An 18,862-nucleotide genomic window follows, 5' to 3' on the forward strand; every position below is an offset into this window, starting at 1 on the left:
CTCTAGAGAAGCATAAAAAGGCGAACAGGAAAGGGAAATCATAAGGGACTCAGTAAGGTTAAACTGTTTACATTCCTACATGGGAAGATGATATTTGTAACTTATATGACCTTTCTCATTAGGGTAATTAGAAGGAATGACCCTAGAGACATTTCCCTTTGAAATAATGATATCAAAATTTTAGAGTTGTGAGCCCCTCCTCCAAGTTTCTGTGAGTTAGAATGTGTTAAAAACAAGTCCTAAGCTTTGCCCCACTATATGAAAGGAATTGTCAGAATGAGCACAAGGTCCTAGAACTTGATAGCTGTTAGCTCAGGCTGATAGTTTCTGTGTCTAAACAGGTTTTTAGAAAAGGAACTCTAACATTTGAAGACCTTATGGTATAGGCCGGGAGATATTTGTGGCCACAGAGGTCTGGGAACCATTACTTTAAGTTCTATGTTAATTACTTAGGATACTCACCTGCCAAGTAAATATAATTTCCCCTTCTTTTTCTCAAACACATATGGTTTGAGCTGTCATCTAACAAGTATTCATTAAACACTCTGTACTAAGCACTATGCTAAGTGCTGAGAAAAAAATGTCTTCTCACAAGTAGCTTATATCTATCCTTTGTTAAATCTATCATTGGCATATAATTTTCCTCATACAACTGAGCTAGTTTCTAGGCCTTTAGAGGATGATTTCCCACACTGTTTTACTGAAAAATGAGCTAAAGTCTGTAGATTTCTCTGTTAATTTTTTTCTCAGAAAACTATGCTTATAGCAGAGGCAGTTTGATCTTTCCAGTTGCTATGGAAGGAATTAAAATAAAAATATCTATATTTGAGGTTTGTGGTTAAGATGGTGGTGTGAAAGGTCATGGAAAAACCCAGTTCTCCCATATGTACTCCAAAAGGATCTAAAAATAGCACTAGCCAAAATAAATAATCAAAGAGAAATTACAGTAAGTGCTTTCTTCCAGCTCATGACTGCACAAAAAAGATAGCAAACTTCCTATCCACCAGAGAAGCAAGTGCCAGCCTAAAGCAAGTAGACCAGCCTAAAGCCAACCAGAGCTTATACTGGACGTGGTCCAGGAATGCCTGAAGCCTGTGGAACTTCTTAACCAAGAGAAAGGAAGCCCTGAGTGAGCACATGGAGAAGCCTCATCAGATTCAGGAACCCATTGCTGTCTGAGTCTGATCTGAATTACCTCAAAGGGCCTTGAAGCCTGAAGTTGTCTGTACTAGAGACAGTAAGCCTTGAGTACTTGGAGGGTCTGGCTGCACTCTGATGAGAATACCTGGCAAAAGGCCATGACAATCTGACCTGAGATTGTCCAAAGAGCCCTGAAGACAGCAGCATTCAGAATCAAGAGGATCAGATGAGACTGAAACTTGCCAGCTCTTTGAGCACCAAAGGAGGTCGAATTCAGTAGCAGGAGCCCAAGAAATGTGTGTATTTGACTAGATTTGATTGTTTATATTAATGTATTACAAGTGAGGGGGTTTTTTCATTGTTCAGGTATAGAAAGGATAGAGTGATAGTGATGCTCCCGCAAAAAAGGGGGGGAGTGTCATTGAAGCATTTTTTAAAATATACAAAAGAAAGCAGAATGTTATTCAAAGGAAGACACAAGGAGGGCAGTTTTGAAACTGATGAATTTGTTATATTTTTTCCCTAAAAATTCAACCTGTATATGATAAACATTTGCAGTTTCAGGTACAATCCTCTTTTCCTATTCTTCTTAAATAAAAATATTTATGTTTGCTGGTGTTCAGACTCATAAAAACTATGAACATATACATGTATTATTTTATTCTACTTGGGAAATGAGAGTTTAGAACTGATATTTAAGTAAATGCTAAGTAAGTTATGACACACTAATTGGTTCTCTTTTTCAGTCACCCAGTGAAGTTTATTCCTGGAAGAGACAGTCATCTTTGGGCAAACAGACTGCATTTGCTTCTAATTTGAATAAAGGAAAAAGTAAATCTGGAAAGCCAAAACAGACCAATTGTGTGATACTATTAGATACTAATCAAGTGGTCAGAATCTTACCCCCTGGAGATGTACCTTTAAAAGAAATTTTTCCTAAAGGTAAGAAAATGCCAGATTCTTAACATACCAAAAATAGGTAAAGTTATTTTGTTTTGTTGGGGGAAGGGGGAAGGAGAAGTATTTGATCCTATGAGTCTTTCATGCTAAAAAACAACCAGGATAGGAATTGTCCATGGGATTTCATTGATGTACGAAAATCTCAGGTGAGGAAATTCCCTCCACCAAAGCAGCTTGGCACTGTCTCTGTATTTTATAGTGTTACAGCATTGTCTAGAGCACTGAGAAGTTAAGGGCCCAGGATCACATAGCCAGTAAGTGTCAGAGGTGGGATTTGAACCCAGACCTTCCTGAATGGTCAAACAAGCTATATATACCGTGAACTGGAAATAATCAAGAGAAGGAAGTCACTCAAATCACTCGAGTTGGAAAAAGACTTCCTGTGGTAGTAGGATTTTAGCTGGGACTTGAAGAAAGCCGGGGAAGCCAGGAGGCAGAGATGAGGAGGAGTGGCATTGCAGGCATGGAGGACAGCCAGTAAAAATGCCCAGAGGCAAGAGATAAAGTCTAGATAATCTCTAAGGATTTCTCCTGCTCTGCTATCTAAGAACCTCACAGATTACCCAGAACAATCTTTAACTAAATTAGGTTGAAACTCTTCAATAATATCTTGACAGGTGTTACTTAAAGACCTTTAATAATGGGAACTCATAGGAGGCAATTCATTCCCTTTCTGGACATCTCTAATTGTTGGAAGTTTTGGAGTAGAAATCTAATTCCTCATAACCTCTATCAGTTAGTCTAAATTATAATTCTACTTCCACGTGAAAACCCTTAGGCACAGTGAAGAGGAGGTCCTTTTTGAGGTACTGTTTAGAGTGTTAGGCACAAAATCCAATCATGTGACCCCTAAGTCTCTAGGCTAAACATCATCAGTTTCATTAACTAATTTTCTAATGTGACATGATTTTTAATGCCCTTCACCCTCCTAGTTACTAGATTTGGGACCCAATCTACCTTGTCAGTGTACTTCTTAAAATGTAGTGCCCAGAAGTAAACACAGTATACCAGGTGTAGTCTGACCAAGCTGCATTAGAACAATCCCCACCTCCTTATTCAGAATTCCATGATTATCTTAATGATACCTCCAAATCCCAAACTGCTACATCTCACATGGACACACGTGCACGCGCGCGCGCACACACACACACACACACACACACACCCCAAGTCTTTATAATGTCAGCCTTCTCCCATAAATGCCCTATAGTTGTTAACCTTGCAGCAACAAAATATTTTAACCAAGTTGCAGGTGACTGAAGTGCGGTGGAGAGGTGTGTGGTCGGCTTAAGTATGTTGTAATATTTCCAACCATGATAGACATGCAGGTGGAAAAATGGGTATCACCAGAAAAGGTATGATTTGAAAAGGAAATGGGAGAATAAAGTAAAACAGATTAAGTAGCCCATAACGCTGTACTGGCTCCCGTGAAATGTGGAGGCAGAGAGGAAGGCTTCCAGTGAATTATATGGACCCTTTGGATAGTCTGTGAGAGAATTTGGACTGAAAATCACAAAGGAGGAGAAGGCACGGATGGGCTGTGGACTGTATTCTTGGAGGAAGGGCCCACCTCAGAGCCACAGAATTTCTGAGAGAACTCAGAGGCCGTTTAGGCTAACCAATACCTCAGGAAGGACCTCCTCTTCAGTGTGCCTAAACAGGGATTCTTTAGCCTTTGCTTTTAAAGGCCTACCCATGACTTTCTGTCCTGAGGCAAACCTTTTCCTCATGGCAGATCTCTGATTACCAGGAAGATTTTCCTAACATCAAGCCTACCTTTGCTTTGCAGCATCTACTTATTTCTCCCAACTCTACCTTCTGGGAATAAGCAGGACAAGTCTGTTTCCTCTGACACATGATAATTCTTTAAACACTTGTAGGCAGCTCTTATGTCCCTTGGAAGTCTTCCTTCTGCAGGCTGAACGTCCTCAGTCCCTCCAGCTGACCCACATATAGCATGACCTTGAGGCTCTTCAGCATCCTAGTTGCGCCCCTCCACATACACACTCTCCATCTTGTTATCCTTCCCAAAATGTGCTGTCCCAAAATGAGCAATTTTGCTCTTGATAGACAGTTTTCTGCATCTGGTGGCCAACAGCACAGCGCAAACTGCTTTTGATTTTGAGTGAATTGATTCCTTTTGTTTATAACTTTCTTTAAATGCCACCTGGATGCAAAATGCAGTCAAAATGCCCTGTGAATTTATATTCTTGAGTCTCTGTCCTTAATACCCAGACTCAGCTGTGTATTGAAACATTCAGAACTGACTGACAAGAACTTGGCTGATTTGGGAAAGAAATCTGTCCACCATCCTTCTCTTCTTTAGCCCCACCTTATATTCTGTCTGAGATCAGTCATGAAGTTTCTCCTTTCAGATAACTCATTTCCTAAATATTCATGTCATCTGACTTGTTTTCAAACCAGTTAACATTCATTTTGGTCATTTGTCAAATGCTTACCAAAAATAACCTTCAAAACATTTTGTTAAAGGGCTTTGAGGTAACTAGTCCTAATGTGTGAGAATGTTTTTTAACCTTAGAAATTAAGTGCTTCTTCCTTCTTGAGATAGAGGGCACAGTCAAAACTGCCTCTTTCCTTCTTCTCTATGCCATGAAACTAATTTGTTTTTTGGGGTTTTTTTTGGTTAGGCAGTGGGGTTAAGTGACTTGCCCAGGGTCACACAGCTAATAAGTGTTATGTGTCTGAGGCTGGATTTGAACTCAGGTCCTCCTGAATCCAGGGCCAGTACTCTATCCACTGTGCCACCTAGCTGCCCCCTAATTTGTATTTTAAAACAGAAGAAAGTTACTGGTAAAAATGACCATTAAAAAAATAGCTCGAAGTGGATAGAGCACCAGCCCTGGAGTCAGGAGGACCTGAGTTCAAATCTGGCCTCAGGCACTTGACACTTAACTTATTAGCTGTATGACTCGAGGCAAGTCACTTAACCCCATTGCTTAGCCAAAAAAAAAAAGAATAAAAGAAAATTACCATAGCTTTATACCTAGCAATAGTATAGAAGTACTCATGATGGCCACTCAGCTTCCTATTACTAGTTAGAAAAAAAATTAAATGTGCTCTGAGTGACAAGCACAAAATGTGGGGAAGGTGGTTAGCTAGATAATCTTAAGTCTTCTCACCCTCAATAGTAGCTAGTCCTGTTTAATCATCAGACCACACCCATGTATAAATAATTGAGGCTATTTGGGCCAAAACATAGCAAGCACAAGTCTCAAAAGTGATATGTTTTACAGTACTTTGTAGTTCAGGCCAGACTGGCCTAGTCTCAGGCAATAAATATTCTTTCCAATATAGCTCGTGAATTAGAAACCAAGGGAGTGGTGACCCAGGCTAGTCCTCCTCCTTAGGTTTGTATCATTAAGTTTTTCTCTGGCACATGTCCTCATGGTGTGTGGGGAGGGTGGGAGAAGGAACACACACACACACACACACACACACACACACACACACACACACACACACACACACACCACACCCCCATACCCACACAGAGTAAGTTGCCTCCAGGATCAAATAGAAAATCCTGTTTGGCCTTTAAAGCCCTTTATAACCGTAAATTTCCCAGTTTTCTTATAACTCACTCCCCAACATACACTCTGCATCCAGTGACATTGGCCTTGCTGTTTCTCATACTTCATCTCCCTCCTCTCCATATATTTTTACTGGCTGTTCCCTATGCCTGGGACTTTCTCCTTCCTCATCTCTTCTTCTTGGCTTCCTTAAAGTCTAAGCTAAAGTCCCCCCTTCTAGAAGAAGCCTTTCCCAGGCCTCCAGTCTTAGTGCCTTCCCTCTGAGATGATCTGCAGTTTATTCTGTTTGTTGCTTGTTTTTGTATAGTTGTTTCCTCCATTAGTCTGTGAGCTCCTTTAGAACAGAGACTATTTTTTACTATATTTGTATCTCCAGCCCTTAGAATAACGCTTGTTGTGTAGTAGGCACTTAATAAGTGTTTGTTGATTTGATTCGACTGATTCAAAATTCCGTGTGCTTTACATGTCTGTGTCCTTTCCACTGTACAACACTGCCTTACAGTCCTTTGTTCCTTTCAAAATAGTTCAAGTATATCTTACTACATGAAGAGTTTCCTGGTCTCCCAATATGCTAGGGCATCTGTCCCCCAAGAAATCCCTTGTATTTCTTTTGTATACATGTTATCTCCCCCAATACATTTTTGAGGGTGAGGACTGCTTCATTTTTGCTTTTCTGTCTTCAGTGTTTGGCCCAGAGTAGATGCTTAATAAATGCTTATGGATTTATTGAAAGCTCTGGAAAATTTTTTATCTGCCTTTCCCATCCCCCCAAATTTTATTTTAGGCTTTTATTACTGTTCATGGTAGTTTTAAGGAAGGAGGCAATTTTAGAAAGTTAATGAAAAACTGAAACAAAATTTAACAGGGTAAGACTTTGAAATTCATTGTATGTACAATTGCTGAAAATCAGAATCTCAAAGAGAAAAGTCAGAGGCTCCAGGCTAGTTAATGGCATAAAGAAGATGTACAAAGGACTGGGAGTTTGGGAGGAGCAGGACCCACCTGCTGGTGTGTCAGAGGCATAAGTGAGTAGTGCATATTCTGGAAAGTTCTGTCTCCCTCTCCTCCCTCCCCCCCCGCCCAGTGTACACTCAAACACACACACACACACACACACACACACACACACACACACACACACACACACACACACTGTCCTTAACTTCAGTGACTACTCACAACTTCAGACACAGCAAAAAGAAATAGAAGACAATATGTAGGTTAAAAGCCATGGCTTTGCTCCCATCCTTCCAAAGGGGAAAATAGTTTTGTATGCCTGCCTTTCAGGAACTTTACTAAGGTCCATAACTACAAAAGCAGACAGAATTTGGATACAAGAATATTTTCAAATAAAGTTAAAAATTCTAATTTTTGGAAGACTTGAAAGACAGTTTCTGACAAGAAATAGTCATGATCTAATGTGTTTGTGTTTGACAAACTTTTTATTTCCCTAAGGCAAAATAACTGTGAGAGGTCTACCCTTTGGAGCAGACTTGGCTATAATGCCTCATGAAAGGGACTTTAGAGTTCCACTGTAGGTCACATTTGACCTCCTTCTACTGGATGTGGGGCTGCAAGGTTTGATCTTTTTCCACTTCAGTGTTGTGCAATAATATGATAATCAGCTCATACAACTGTTATTTATTTACAGATGTTACTCCTCCACAAACATCTGGATATATAGAAGTAACAGATCTTCAATCGAAAAAACTCCGATACGTCCCTATTCCTGGGTAATCAACTTTTGCCAGAGTTATTATTTTGATATATGAGGTCCAAAAAGGAAAACAAATTCATGTTAAATTTTTTTCTCTTTCCTATACCTAAGTAATAAGTCATTTCTCAGTGAGAATTGTTTTATATTCTCTTGGTATTTTTCATACCACACTAATGTTTTCTTTCAGTTTATAAAATTTATCAATTCTCATACCACTGTAAATCTAAATTTCCACTCTAAACCTTCATCCTATTTTTATTTGATTCATCAGTATTTGAAGTGGTACTTCTAATATAGAAAACGCAGTATTTTTCTGCCAGCTTTATGTGTTATACTTCAGAAGTCACTGTGGTCATAACATTGGTGCAGAAAAAAGGCATTAATTTTAATATTGTTCATAGCAATATTCACTTGGGATTTAAACAGGTGGTGAGTATTTTTTTTTCTTTTCCTTTTTAAGGCAAGCAGACAAAATGAGGAAGCCAGTTTCATTTCTCAGGACATTTTAGTTAGGTTCCAGGAATATTTAAGCATTACTCAGATATAGGAACAGTCCTATTCATTTCAAATTATTTAATTAATTCACTTTTGGTAACTATTGAATCTATGAAATAGGGGTTAATTTTTTGTTTTCTGGAGAATTCCTTGTGTAACAGTAAAATACTGTTAAATTATTTCTCATGTAAATATATTCTGCATCCACTAAGAACCTAGAAAAAATATTCTTTTCCTACATTCTTTTCTAATTAAAGTGTTTTTAAATCCTCTCATTCTCAGTCTTGCCCTGTAACATCACTAGCAATATTTCCTTGTTTTTCTTTTCCTTTTTTATGTGTATCATGTGCCATATGTGCCACTGGAACATCTGGAAGAGCACATTATGTTTAAGCCACTTCCAGCATCTTAGAATGTTTTAATCATTTATGTTTCTTCTTTCATTATTCCATTCATAAATAAATACTTATGATGTAGCTATTGTACATAGAGGATTGTGATAGAACCTAGAGGAGATAGAGTTTAGAAAAGCTGTATTCCCTGTTTCATGAAGCTTATAAGCTGGTTGGGGAACTAGATACAAACATAGATCATAGGGTATCTTGAAGCAGATCATATACTTAGAACTGGTAGAGTTTGAGATCCTCTAGCCCAACCCCCTCATTTTGCAGATAAGAAAACTGAAGATCAGAGAGGTTAAATGCCCAACCTTTCATGGATAAAGATTAGTGGAACCAAGAGGCAAACCCAGGTTTTTGTCTCTAAACCCAACACTCTATCATACCATGCTCTCCCACACTGCCATTAAGCATGGTGTGACACAGTAAGTGAATTGGTGAGTTCCAAAACAAATCTGCTATGAAGGAGAAGATCATTAAAAGGGGAAATCAGGACATGCTTCTTGGAGGAGATGTCATCCAGTTGAACTTGGAAAAATGTATAGGAATTCAACAGAAAAAGAGGACGAAAGATATTCTAGATATTTTTTTAAAAACTGCAAAAATATTGGCAGAAAAACCGTAAAGGCTTAGTTAGGGGGTATAAAGTAGCTTAGTGTGCTGGGAGTGTAGTATATGCGGAAGAGAACAGTATGTAAGAAGACTGAAAAGGTAAAGGAGAAACAGATTAGAGGGAAAGGGAGCGGGGTACCTTAAATGAAGGGTACATCTTCATATAGTAGACAACCCTAGCCAGCCTGTGAAGGTTCTTAGGTTTGGTTTGGTTTGGTTTCCCCTTAGCAAAGGTATGTAATAGCCAGACTGATGCATAAGGGAGGACCAGTGCATTCTTGGTACAACCTTGCATCTCGTCATTAAATATTGCATGGACCAACAATACATGTTTAAGTTCAAGTGAATGAATTTCAGTCATATTGTCAGAAATGCCTAAATATTGGCACCCACATGGTGAGGTTTTTCATTTTACAGCTGTCCACAAGTATATTCCAGAGAAAGTCAGAATATGATTCCCAACCTTTTAAGCAAGTCAGAAGAAACGTGGTTTCTCCAGCATTTTTTGAATCTTAAGAAATTGCCCATCTAAATTTAAATTTCCCCTCTGCTGTTATTTAATAATAGCTGTTATTCACAGCCCTTAACAGAGTACCATACACCTCAGATGTCATTTGGCAGTAACATTTTTCCCATGGATAAACTGTAATTAATCCCAAATACACCATCATCATCAATAGTTTTTTCCTTATGTCTTCTTTTCTTAATAAAATCAACAGACTTTCGTACATAAGTGAAATCTTATTTTCTGTTAAGTCCTATCATCCTTGAGTCCTGTGGGTGCATCTTAAAATAGTTTAGAAGTGCAAGAGCATGTTACATCCTAGGTCTATTATTTATTCCTTTTCCTAAACTCCTGAATTGTCCTCTGAATGCATCTCACATTGTTACTCTTCTCTCCAACTGAGGTGGTAAGACCAGTGAATAAGAACTCCTTATTCTTCATTCTGATCATAATTATACTTCTTGGGTAGCTTTATGATTTTATTAGTGTGAGTATACACTTAAAAAAAACACCTAAATATCTCCTCCTCCTGTGTGATTCCTGTCTTTTTTTTTTTAATAAATTTTTTATTGATAAATAGCTGTACACCATTTATCTTCATCTTCCTATGTGATCAGACCATCTCCTTGTCCGTTGCCTTTTAGGGTATTTCTGACTTAAAAATCATCGTTATCATAGCTTATTTTTTCTTACCGTGTATCTTTCAATTGCCCTTTGGGTCACTTGCGATTTTAATTCTTCTGAGATCATTGTGCTTCATGATTCTCAACCTTATAAAATTACTGAGAGAATATTGGTTTTTAAAAATAGATGTTTGAAGCACCAAGATCCAAGATTCATTGGATGCACTGCACATTCTTCCAAAAAGTATCCAGGCTAATCTCTTCTTACTCAGTTCTGAGCACAGTTCACCTGTCCAAAGACTGGGGTAGTGGAACAGGGAGAGGGATAGAGCTGTGATTTCATTTACTACAATCTGTTTCTTCATTGTAACTAGTAAAAGATAGTAGTTTACCTGTTGCTTTCCCCTCAAATACTCTCTTCACTCTCCCTTAGTCTCTATATCAGCTTAGCTGCCAAATTTTATCATTTTCACCTCCTCTCCATCTCATATCTATTCCTTTGTTGCTGCTCACACTCAACCATCCCACCTATTGCAATAATCTAATGTATTGCAGTTGTCTCCTAATTGGTCTACCTATACAGTATCCAGTCTCTTCCCTCTCTAATCCATACTTCACACAGCTGCCAATGTGATATTCCTAAAGTACAAGTCTAACTATGTCGTTCTCCTCAAGAAGCTTCAGTGGCTACTCCATTACCGTTATGATAAAATGCAAACTCTATGGCATTTAAAAGCCTTTACAATCAGGTTCTAACCTGTCTTCTTTTTCCCTTTAAATTATGAACTTAACAAACACCAAATAAAATGAGCACTTCCATGTACATTGTGGAACAGGAGATGCTTGTATATGAAACTGCAAGTCTCTATTATATGGTTTGTAAATGTAGCTGGTGAAAGATAAAATGACTAAGAAAACAAAGGCTGGAGCTTCTGAGCATTTTGATTTCTTAAGCAATGCATGGCAATTGCCTAACAAATTGGGACCAGGCCCCTTCCTCATCTCAGGGCTGGACCCTGAATACAGGGGGAGACAGACTTTTATACATCAAAAACAATCAAATAAGGTCAGTTAATTAAAAGGAAACAATACAACATTAGATAATCTGATTTCTGATTAGCTGAAAGATTGCTAACTTTCCAAGTTGGGAGTGGGAGAATGAACAGAGTGGGTATCCATCAATTGGAGAAAATTGTGATATGCCAATGTAATAGAGTATTATTATGTCATTAGAAATGAAGATAAGAAGATGGTTTCAGAGAAACCTGGGTCAAAACTTATATGAACTGAGCAGTGAAGTGAGTAGAACAAGGTAAATAAGTTATGATGTGATAATAACAATGTAAGGAACAACTATTTTGAAATATATCAGAACTTTGATCAATGCCATAACCAACCACAACTCCAGAGTACCAATGATTAAATATACTACCCATCCTGAGACAGGAAGATGAGGACTCAAATGCAGAAGGAAACATACATTTTAAGATATGACCAATGAATTGATTGGTTTTGTGTGAATATACCTATTTGCTGTGAGAATTTCATTTCTCTTCTTTTAATTGGGGTGTGGTTTTAGAAGGGAGAAACTTACTAGCTATAATATTATTTAAAAAAGAAAAGAATGAGGACCATTGAAGCATATAAAAGAAAATACACGGAAGAAATCAGAAGGAATTTCAGAAGGGAAACAAAAACAGGGTAATTTTGAAAGTAACATGGTGAACTTATTATATACTTTTTAACAAAGAAAATGAGAGAGGTTGAGGAAAAATTAGGAAAACATAAAAGCAATCCAAGAAAATTATGAAAAGAAAGTCAACCAATTGGAAGAAGATTCAAAAACTTAAGGAAGAAAATAATTCCTTAAACACTAGAATTGGGTGAGGAAAAGTCAACGATGTTATAAGATACCAAGAAATAGTAAAATCAAAAGGATGAAAAAATAGAAGAGAATATGAAATATTAGAAAAACAACTGATCAGGAAAATAGATCGAGGAGAGACAACATAAGAATTGTTGGACTGTCTGAAAATTATGACCAAAAAAAAATCTAGATACAACATTACAAGAAATCATTAAGGAAAATTACCCTGAAATACTAGAATGAGAGTAAAATGGAAATAGAAAAAAATCCATTTATCGCTACCTGAAAGAGATCCTAAGATGAAAATTTACAGGATTATCATAGCCAAGTTTCAAAGCTCCAAGTTAAGAAGAAAATATTACAAGCAACAAGAAAAAAACCTGTTTACATACTGTGGAACAGCAATCAAGATAACAGAAAACTTAACAGCTTCTACTTTAAAAGACTATAGGGCTTGCAACATTATATTTTGAAGAGCAAAAGACTTGGGGTTGCAAACAAAAATAACCCAGGAAAGCTGAGTATAATTCTGAAGGGGGAAAAAAAGGACATTTAATAAACTGAAGACTTTTAGTTATTTATGACAAAAATACCAGAACTCAATGAAAAATTTGACATATAAGATCAAAGAGAAACGTAAAATAAACATTAAAGAACAATTATAAGGGACTCAATAGGTTGAACTGTTTACTTCTGATATGGGAAAATGTTATCTGTGCTCTTAAGATTGTTATCATTACTTGGGTTTGAAATGTCATATATACATTGATAAAAGGCTTTGGGTTGAGTTGAGTATGATGGGATGATTCTAAAATAAATGGGTAGGGAGAAGTAAAATGGAATAATTATACAAATGAGGCAATGAATGGAAAAACTGTTACAGAGGAAGCAGGTAGATATGGAGGGCTGGTAGTGCTAGAATCTTACATTGTAACTGGGTTGAAGAGGAAACATCATATTCATCTAAGGGCATAAAAGTCTTCTAAATTTATAAAGAAATGGGAGGATGAGGGGATAGGATAAGGAAGGGACTTCTAGAGGGGTGGGCAAATTAAGGAATAGGAGAACAAGGTAATAGAAGTAAATTAGACGTGTGAGGAGGGATAGGGTAAATAGGGCAAGAAGGATAAATAGGAAAAATAGGATAGAGAGAAATATACAACTAATAATTATAACTTTGAATGTGAATGGAATGAACTCACCCACAAAACAGAAATGGATAGCAGAATGAATTAAAAACTAGAATTCAACAACATGTTGTTTACAAGAAACATAATTAAAAATGAGAGATGCACACAGAGTCAAAATAAAGCGCTGGAGTAGAATTTATTATGCTGCAGTTGATGTAAAAAAAAGTAGGAATGGCAATTATGATCTCAGACAAAATCAAAGCTAAAATAGACTTGCATGAAATAATGAAAAGTGAAATGAGCAGTACCAAGAGAATGTTGTACATAGTAACAGAAATATTGTCCTAAGAGCAGCTTTGGATGACTAATTTATCTTGAGTGTTATAAATACTCAAGCTAACTATGAACTTATAAATAGGTTTTATACACACACGCACGCACACACACACACACGTATAAATATATATATATATATATACGTACGTGTGTATGTGTGTTCGATTGTAGCCTTCTCTAGGGCAGGAGAAAAATAAAAAGGGCACAGCAGAGAACAAAAGAAAATTTAGAAAGAAACACAGAAAAGCAGGGTAGCTTTGAAAACAATGTATACTGTTTATTACATAGGTTTTTTTTAAAAAAGTAAACAGTCTGAGATAGAAATTTATGGTTTTATAGTGAATCCTCTTTGTGTTGTGTTATGTACATGGAAATGTCCTTTTTTTGTCTTTTTGTATTTAAGTTCAAAATGAATATTTAAAAATAAAATAAAAGCAAGCTATGCAGAGATTTATGAGTCATCTTTTCTTTCTCTCCTACTGTGCTATTTTTTTTTCTTTTGGCATTTATTAAGCTCAGAATTTATAAAATTAAATTCACAGAAGGAAAACCCAGGGTCATCCCCACACAACTGTAAAGACTCAAAGTAAGACTTTTTCAGTAATACTACCTCACTTTACTATCCTCCTTCCTAGAGTCTTAAGGCTTAAAACATTCACTATCTCACAGTGATAAGTAAGAGTAGCAATTACTATCCTCATTTCACTGTTATGGTTATGTTGCATTTTGGTTGTTTTGGTTTTTTTTTTCCAGATCAGCATCTCTCTCTCCATATACAACATGGCTCTCTACTATTTCAGACACAGATGCCCTAATTGCTGAGTGGGGCAAAGGTGGTGTTGTTACTGTTGATATGGGAGGCACTGTCAGGCTTTGGGAAACTGGACTGGAGCATCTGCAGCGGTCTCTTCTGGAATGGAAAAACATGATTGGGCAAGAAGAGAAAGCTGCACAGGTAATATCAGTTTTGTAAAGTCTTAAGAAAGAATCCCACAATGGTGTTGAAATATCCTAGCTAGATAATTGGAGTGGTTTTTGGAATATTGCTACTAGACAAAAACAGTAAGAGAAGCTTTTACAGACTTTTATGGTGAAATGTTGAGTTTTTTTTTCTTTAGCTATTTAAATAAATGGCTTCTCGTGTTATAACATAAAATCTTTGCAGGCATTATTCCCTTTTGCAAAATCCTATCTACTAGAACCACTTTTATAAAAGCCTCACTGTTTTTAATGCTATCACTGCAAGCATTCTCTAGGTGCCACCCTGGGAATTTGAGAAACTAGGCATCTAGATGCATCTGATTTCCGATCTAAAAACGAAGTCATTGTCTTTAGCAGAGACATATTTTGCCAGCCCCCTTGTTTCCAAATAACATAAGTCCTGCAGTTCTAATAACAAAACACCTAATGCCACAGTGAAAATAAGTATTGGAAGACTGGCATCAAAATTAAAGGGAAAGCTAATAATTAAATAAAGAAATGAGTCAGAAAGCCCAATCTAGTTCCCCTCTAAATGTAATTTGAAGAATCCAAGAAGCTACCTACTGTATGGTCACAAAAGAGCACCCTGGAGTAGAGAGGAACTACAAAGAATGAGTGATTTATTTGCAATTTAATTTCTTTCACATTTATAAATGCAAGTTCTCAGTTGAAATGGTGTTTTTATATAGTAAAGGCAAGGCAGGTTCCTGCCAGCCATGTTGCTCTGCAGCATATAAATTATCAGGGAAAGATGTTATGAGTCACATTTGTAGGGCCTGTTCCCTTGAGCTCTGATTAATAAATACAACTTTGCCCACATAATATTTCTTTAACAGTTTTTATGATTCACCATAGAGGAGAAATAAATGGACATATTTCTGTCTGAACCATAAATACTCTTGACTTCTAAATTTGTGGCAGCATCCTGAACATTGTGTAGGAAAATAAACCAAGCAAAATGCTTTGAAATTAAGATGCCATTGTATGTGTTACTGTGTATATGTCACAGCTTAAGGCTAAGCATTAGCAGTTCCTACAGCAAAAAAAAAAAAAAAGATTAGCAGGTTTATTCATTGGAGTCCTGTTTGCATTTTTTTTGTAATTCTGGTCTTCTATTTTTTTAACTAAACTCCTGTATCTTAGAGTAATTGGAGCCTGATAAGCACTTTTTAAAAAATTTTTGTTTTTAAATTTTTACCAGGTTATCTGAATTTTACATGTTGCAGAAAATTAAAGTCAGTCAATATTTTCATATGCTAAAGTTTATGAATAGGGTCAAGGATGTCATTTAAAGTAGCATTTCACCATAATTGTAAATCAAACTTTTTTCATAAATGCACTCTCTTCTTTAGAACTGTAAGCATTAATTCCTCTGTAGCTTTTAACCAGGTATGTACATGCAGATACTGTGGTGAGTGAGGCTAGTTGGGATACAAAGGTTATTTTCTTTTAAAATATCACAAATGCTGAATTTCTAAAGACACAATTGGCACCACTTCATTAATTTGGTATCCGTGAGTAAAGTATGAATTGAAATCCCCAGGCAAAAGGAGGGGTAGGCTTGAAGAGAGGAAAGATTTGGAGCAGCTGTTGTGGTGAGTAGGCTAGAGAATCAATCAGGTAGGAATAGAAGGATTAATTTGCTGCAAGAAGGGTACAGCCAAGATTAGATAACATAAATATGTTGTGAAGGGAGGAGAGTTTGGAGTGATGGCTTGGGAAAGTTCTGGGGGGTAGAGGGATTGGAGATCACAAAGAGGTTGAAGAATAGGGTTGGGTGTAAGGAACATAGAAGGATGAAATGACAAGGTATTATGATCAGTTAAAGGAATTTCAGAGTTCTAGATTATAGAAGTGGAATACTTGTGAGTGATGGAAAAGTCAAAGGATGTGACTCTCTCTGTGTATGACTGAGGTAAAATGGAAGAATAAGTTACAGGAGTTGAGTAGACCTAAGAAGTGGAAGGTCAAAGGTATGTATGGTATATTGAAGTCCCCTGATACATAAAGGCAGGAATTCATTGGAAATGAGAGAGAATGCCCTGGGGAGGGGTAGATAACCATCACAGAATCCAAATAGAGGGATCTTCAAAGGAGGAAAGGTTGTTTAAGTAAAAGTGGAGTGGGCCACTTGGTGAGGTAGTAAGTTCTTCAGCACTGGAGTTTCCAAGTTAGGCCAAGGGTAAGGGTTGGGTAAGGATCCATAGTGCCTTGGAATCAAGCTCTGATACCTGCTAGTTGTGTGACCCTGGATAAATCACTGACTTCCTCTGAGCCTCAGGTTTCTCATCAGCAAAATGAAGGTCAGAATAATGCTTGCATAATGTACCTCCTTGGGTTATTGTGAGGAAAGCACACTGTGAATTTTAGAATAATGATCGTGTGTGGTGGTAATATTATTCCTCTTATTATTTCCATTATTTTGTTGTAGAGGACAAATCTGTTTAGGTATCTGTTGGGGTAAATGACATATGAGGAAACTGAATTTTGCCACTTGATGTGTGTGTGTGTGTGTGTGTGTGTGTACTGTCTACCTTAGACAGATTTACAGAAACCAATTGTTAGTTGACTAATCTTGGTCTGTAAATTGTTTGCACTTTATATCCTATCTTTCTTAATAAATCATTAATGATAGGCTAGACAGCACACTTGTTTTCTGCTATTTAGATGAGCTCATATTATTATTTAAAAGGATTCTAGAGACAAAACTGATTCAAGTGGAATTCTTGCAACGACAAGTGATATTTGGTAGAAAGTCAGATCCTTTTCTATGTGTCTCCCTATCATGGATCTCTGAGCCATTCTGCACTTAGAGAAGCTTCTGTAACCACAGACAAGTTCCCTTTGGGGAGTTTAGCAAATGCCTTTCATAGAAGTCATGAGAAAAGAAAACAGGTTTCCAGTAGCACACTTGTGTTGTTATTTATTACGTGGTGAAGTCAGCAGCTTTCACTATTACTGACAGGGTAACATGCTCACCATCTAGTGGACAAATAATTTCATTTTATATAAGGAAATTTAAAGCGACTGTTTAATACACAGGCAGGCAGGCAAAGGCAGACTTTAGAGATGCTAACTAGTCGAAAAGCAAGGAGAAAGAGCACCAGGGCTATGGGTGGTGACTCGGTGTAACCATGGGACCTTCTCTCAGAGAATGATAGAAAAGGCTTATCAGGATCAGGCAGCATCAGATACAAAAGAAAATAACTTGTTCTGGAGCAAGAAGATCTGGCTTCAGATCCCACCTCTGATGTTTACTTTATGTATGCCCTTGAGCAAATCAGTAAGTCCCAACCCTGGACATCAGTTTCTTCATCTGCAGAATGAATGGGTTGGACTAGATGGTCTCTGAGGTCCCTTCCAACTATGTAGATTGATGATCCTATGAATCTGAGAATATTCTTCCCCATCTCTGGTTCCATAGCATTTTGGCAAGCAAGCTTCACACTTGGATAAATGGTATCAGTTTATTGACTATAGTATCTACTGTGCTTCAGCTTTCTAGAGTTACTAACCTTGAAACCACTGTTGATTTAAATTTTCATTCTAGTTCAATAGATTCTTTGTGTGTTTTTAATGGATTCAGATTCCATGAGAGGATTAATCAGAAATAATATATTAATGTGAATAGATGGTAAGAAACGTGTTTCCCTGTAATTTAGATAACCATTGGACCAAATGATCATCATAATTTAATTCTAAAAACCCATTATTAAGAACTTCTAGCATCATTTCAGGACTGCATAAAAACTGTTTGGAGTAAGGGTCAGGAGACTGTGTTTGGGTGGTTTTTGGAACAGACCTGTGATTTCCTTGGTGTAGGGAAGTCTCAATGAGGAAACTCCCATTACTGATACAAATTCTTTTGCCTGCCCTGCAGTTCATATTCTGGAACATTAAGAGATTAAGCAACTTGTCCAGTGTCCAATATGTGTCAGAATCAGGACCTGAACCAAGATCCTCCCAATTCAAAGTTCAATTCTCTAGGCAAAACTACACACTGCTTATCCCCCTCCCCCCAATAAAAGAAAGTAGTTTGAACTATATATATTTTAAACTTATTTTTAACAAACAAAAATCAAATTTCTCTCCCCCACCACTGTACCCTTTATCAAATAGGAAAGCAAACAAAAAACAAAACCTTTAGAACAAATATGCATAGTCAAGTAAAAGAAATTTCAGTGTTGGCTGTATTGAAAAATGTATATTTTTATTCTATACCATTAGTCCATAACCTCTCTGTCAAGAGGTGGGTAATAATGACTCCTCTGGAAACATGATAGATCATTGCATTAATCAGAGTCCTTAAGTTTTTCAGAGTTTTGATTTTTTAGGGGTTTTCTTTTTGTCTTTATAGTGTCATTATTGAATAATTTTTTCTCCTGGTTTTTCTCACTTCACTATGCATCACATCATATAAGACTTCCCAGATTTTTCTAATACCATCCCTTTCATCTTTTCTTATAGCACAGTATAACTCTATTACATTCATAGACCATAATTTGTTGAATTTCATGTTTTCAGAATCATGACTGTCATTCTAAGGT

General features: G+C 37.0%; 1 protein-coding gene across 2 annotated transcripts in view; it reads left to right on the forward strand.

The window, feature by feature from the left end:
• The window catches only part of VWA8 (von Willebrand factor A domain containing 8), a 391,323-nt gene that overhangs the window by 268,156 nt on the left and 104,305 nt on the right, over positions 1-18,862 (forward strand). For both annotated transcript variants that reach the window (XM_020977001.2, XM_020977000.2), the window contains exons 35-37: positions 1,887-2,082; positions 7,303-7,384; positions 14,088-14,289. In XM_020977001.2, the coding sequence (XP_020832660.1) occupies positions 1,887-2,082; positions 7,303-7,384; positions 14,088-14,289 (480 nt within the window). The remainder of the gene's footprint in view (positions 1-1,886; positions 2,083-7,302; positions 7,385-14,087; positions 14,290-18,862) is intronic.

This window comes from Phascolarctos cinereus, unplaced genomic scaffold (assembly GCF_003287225.1).
Source record: "Phascolarctos cinereus isolate Bilbo 61053 unplaced genomic scaffold, phaCin_HiC Scaffold_7;HRSCAF=346, whole genome shotgun sequence".
NCBI lineage: Eukaryota > Metazoa > Chordata > Mammalia > Diprotodontia > Phascolarctidae > Phascolarctos > Phascolarctos cinereus.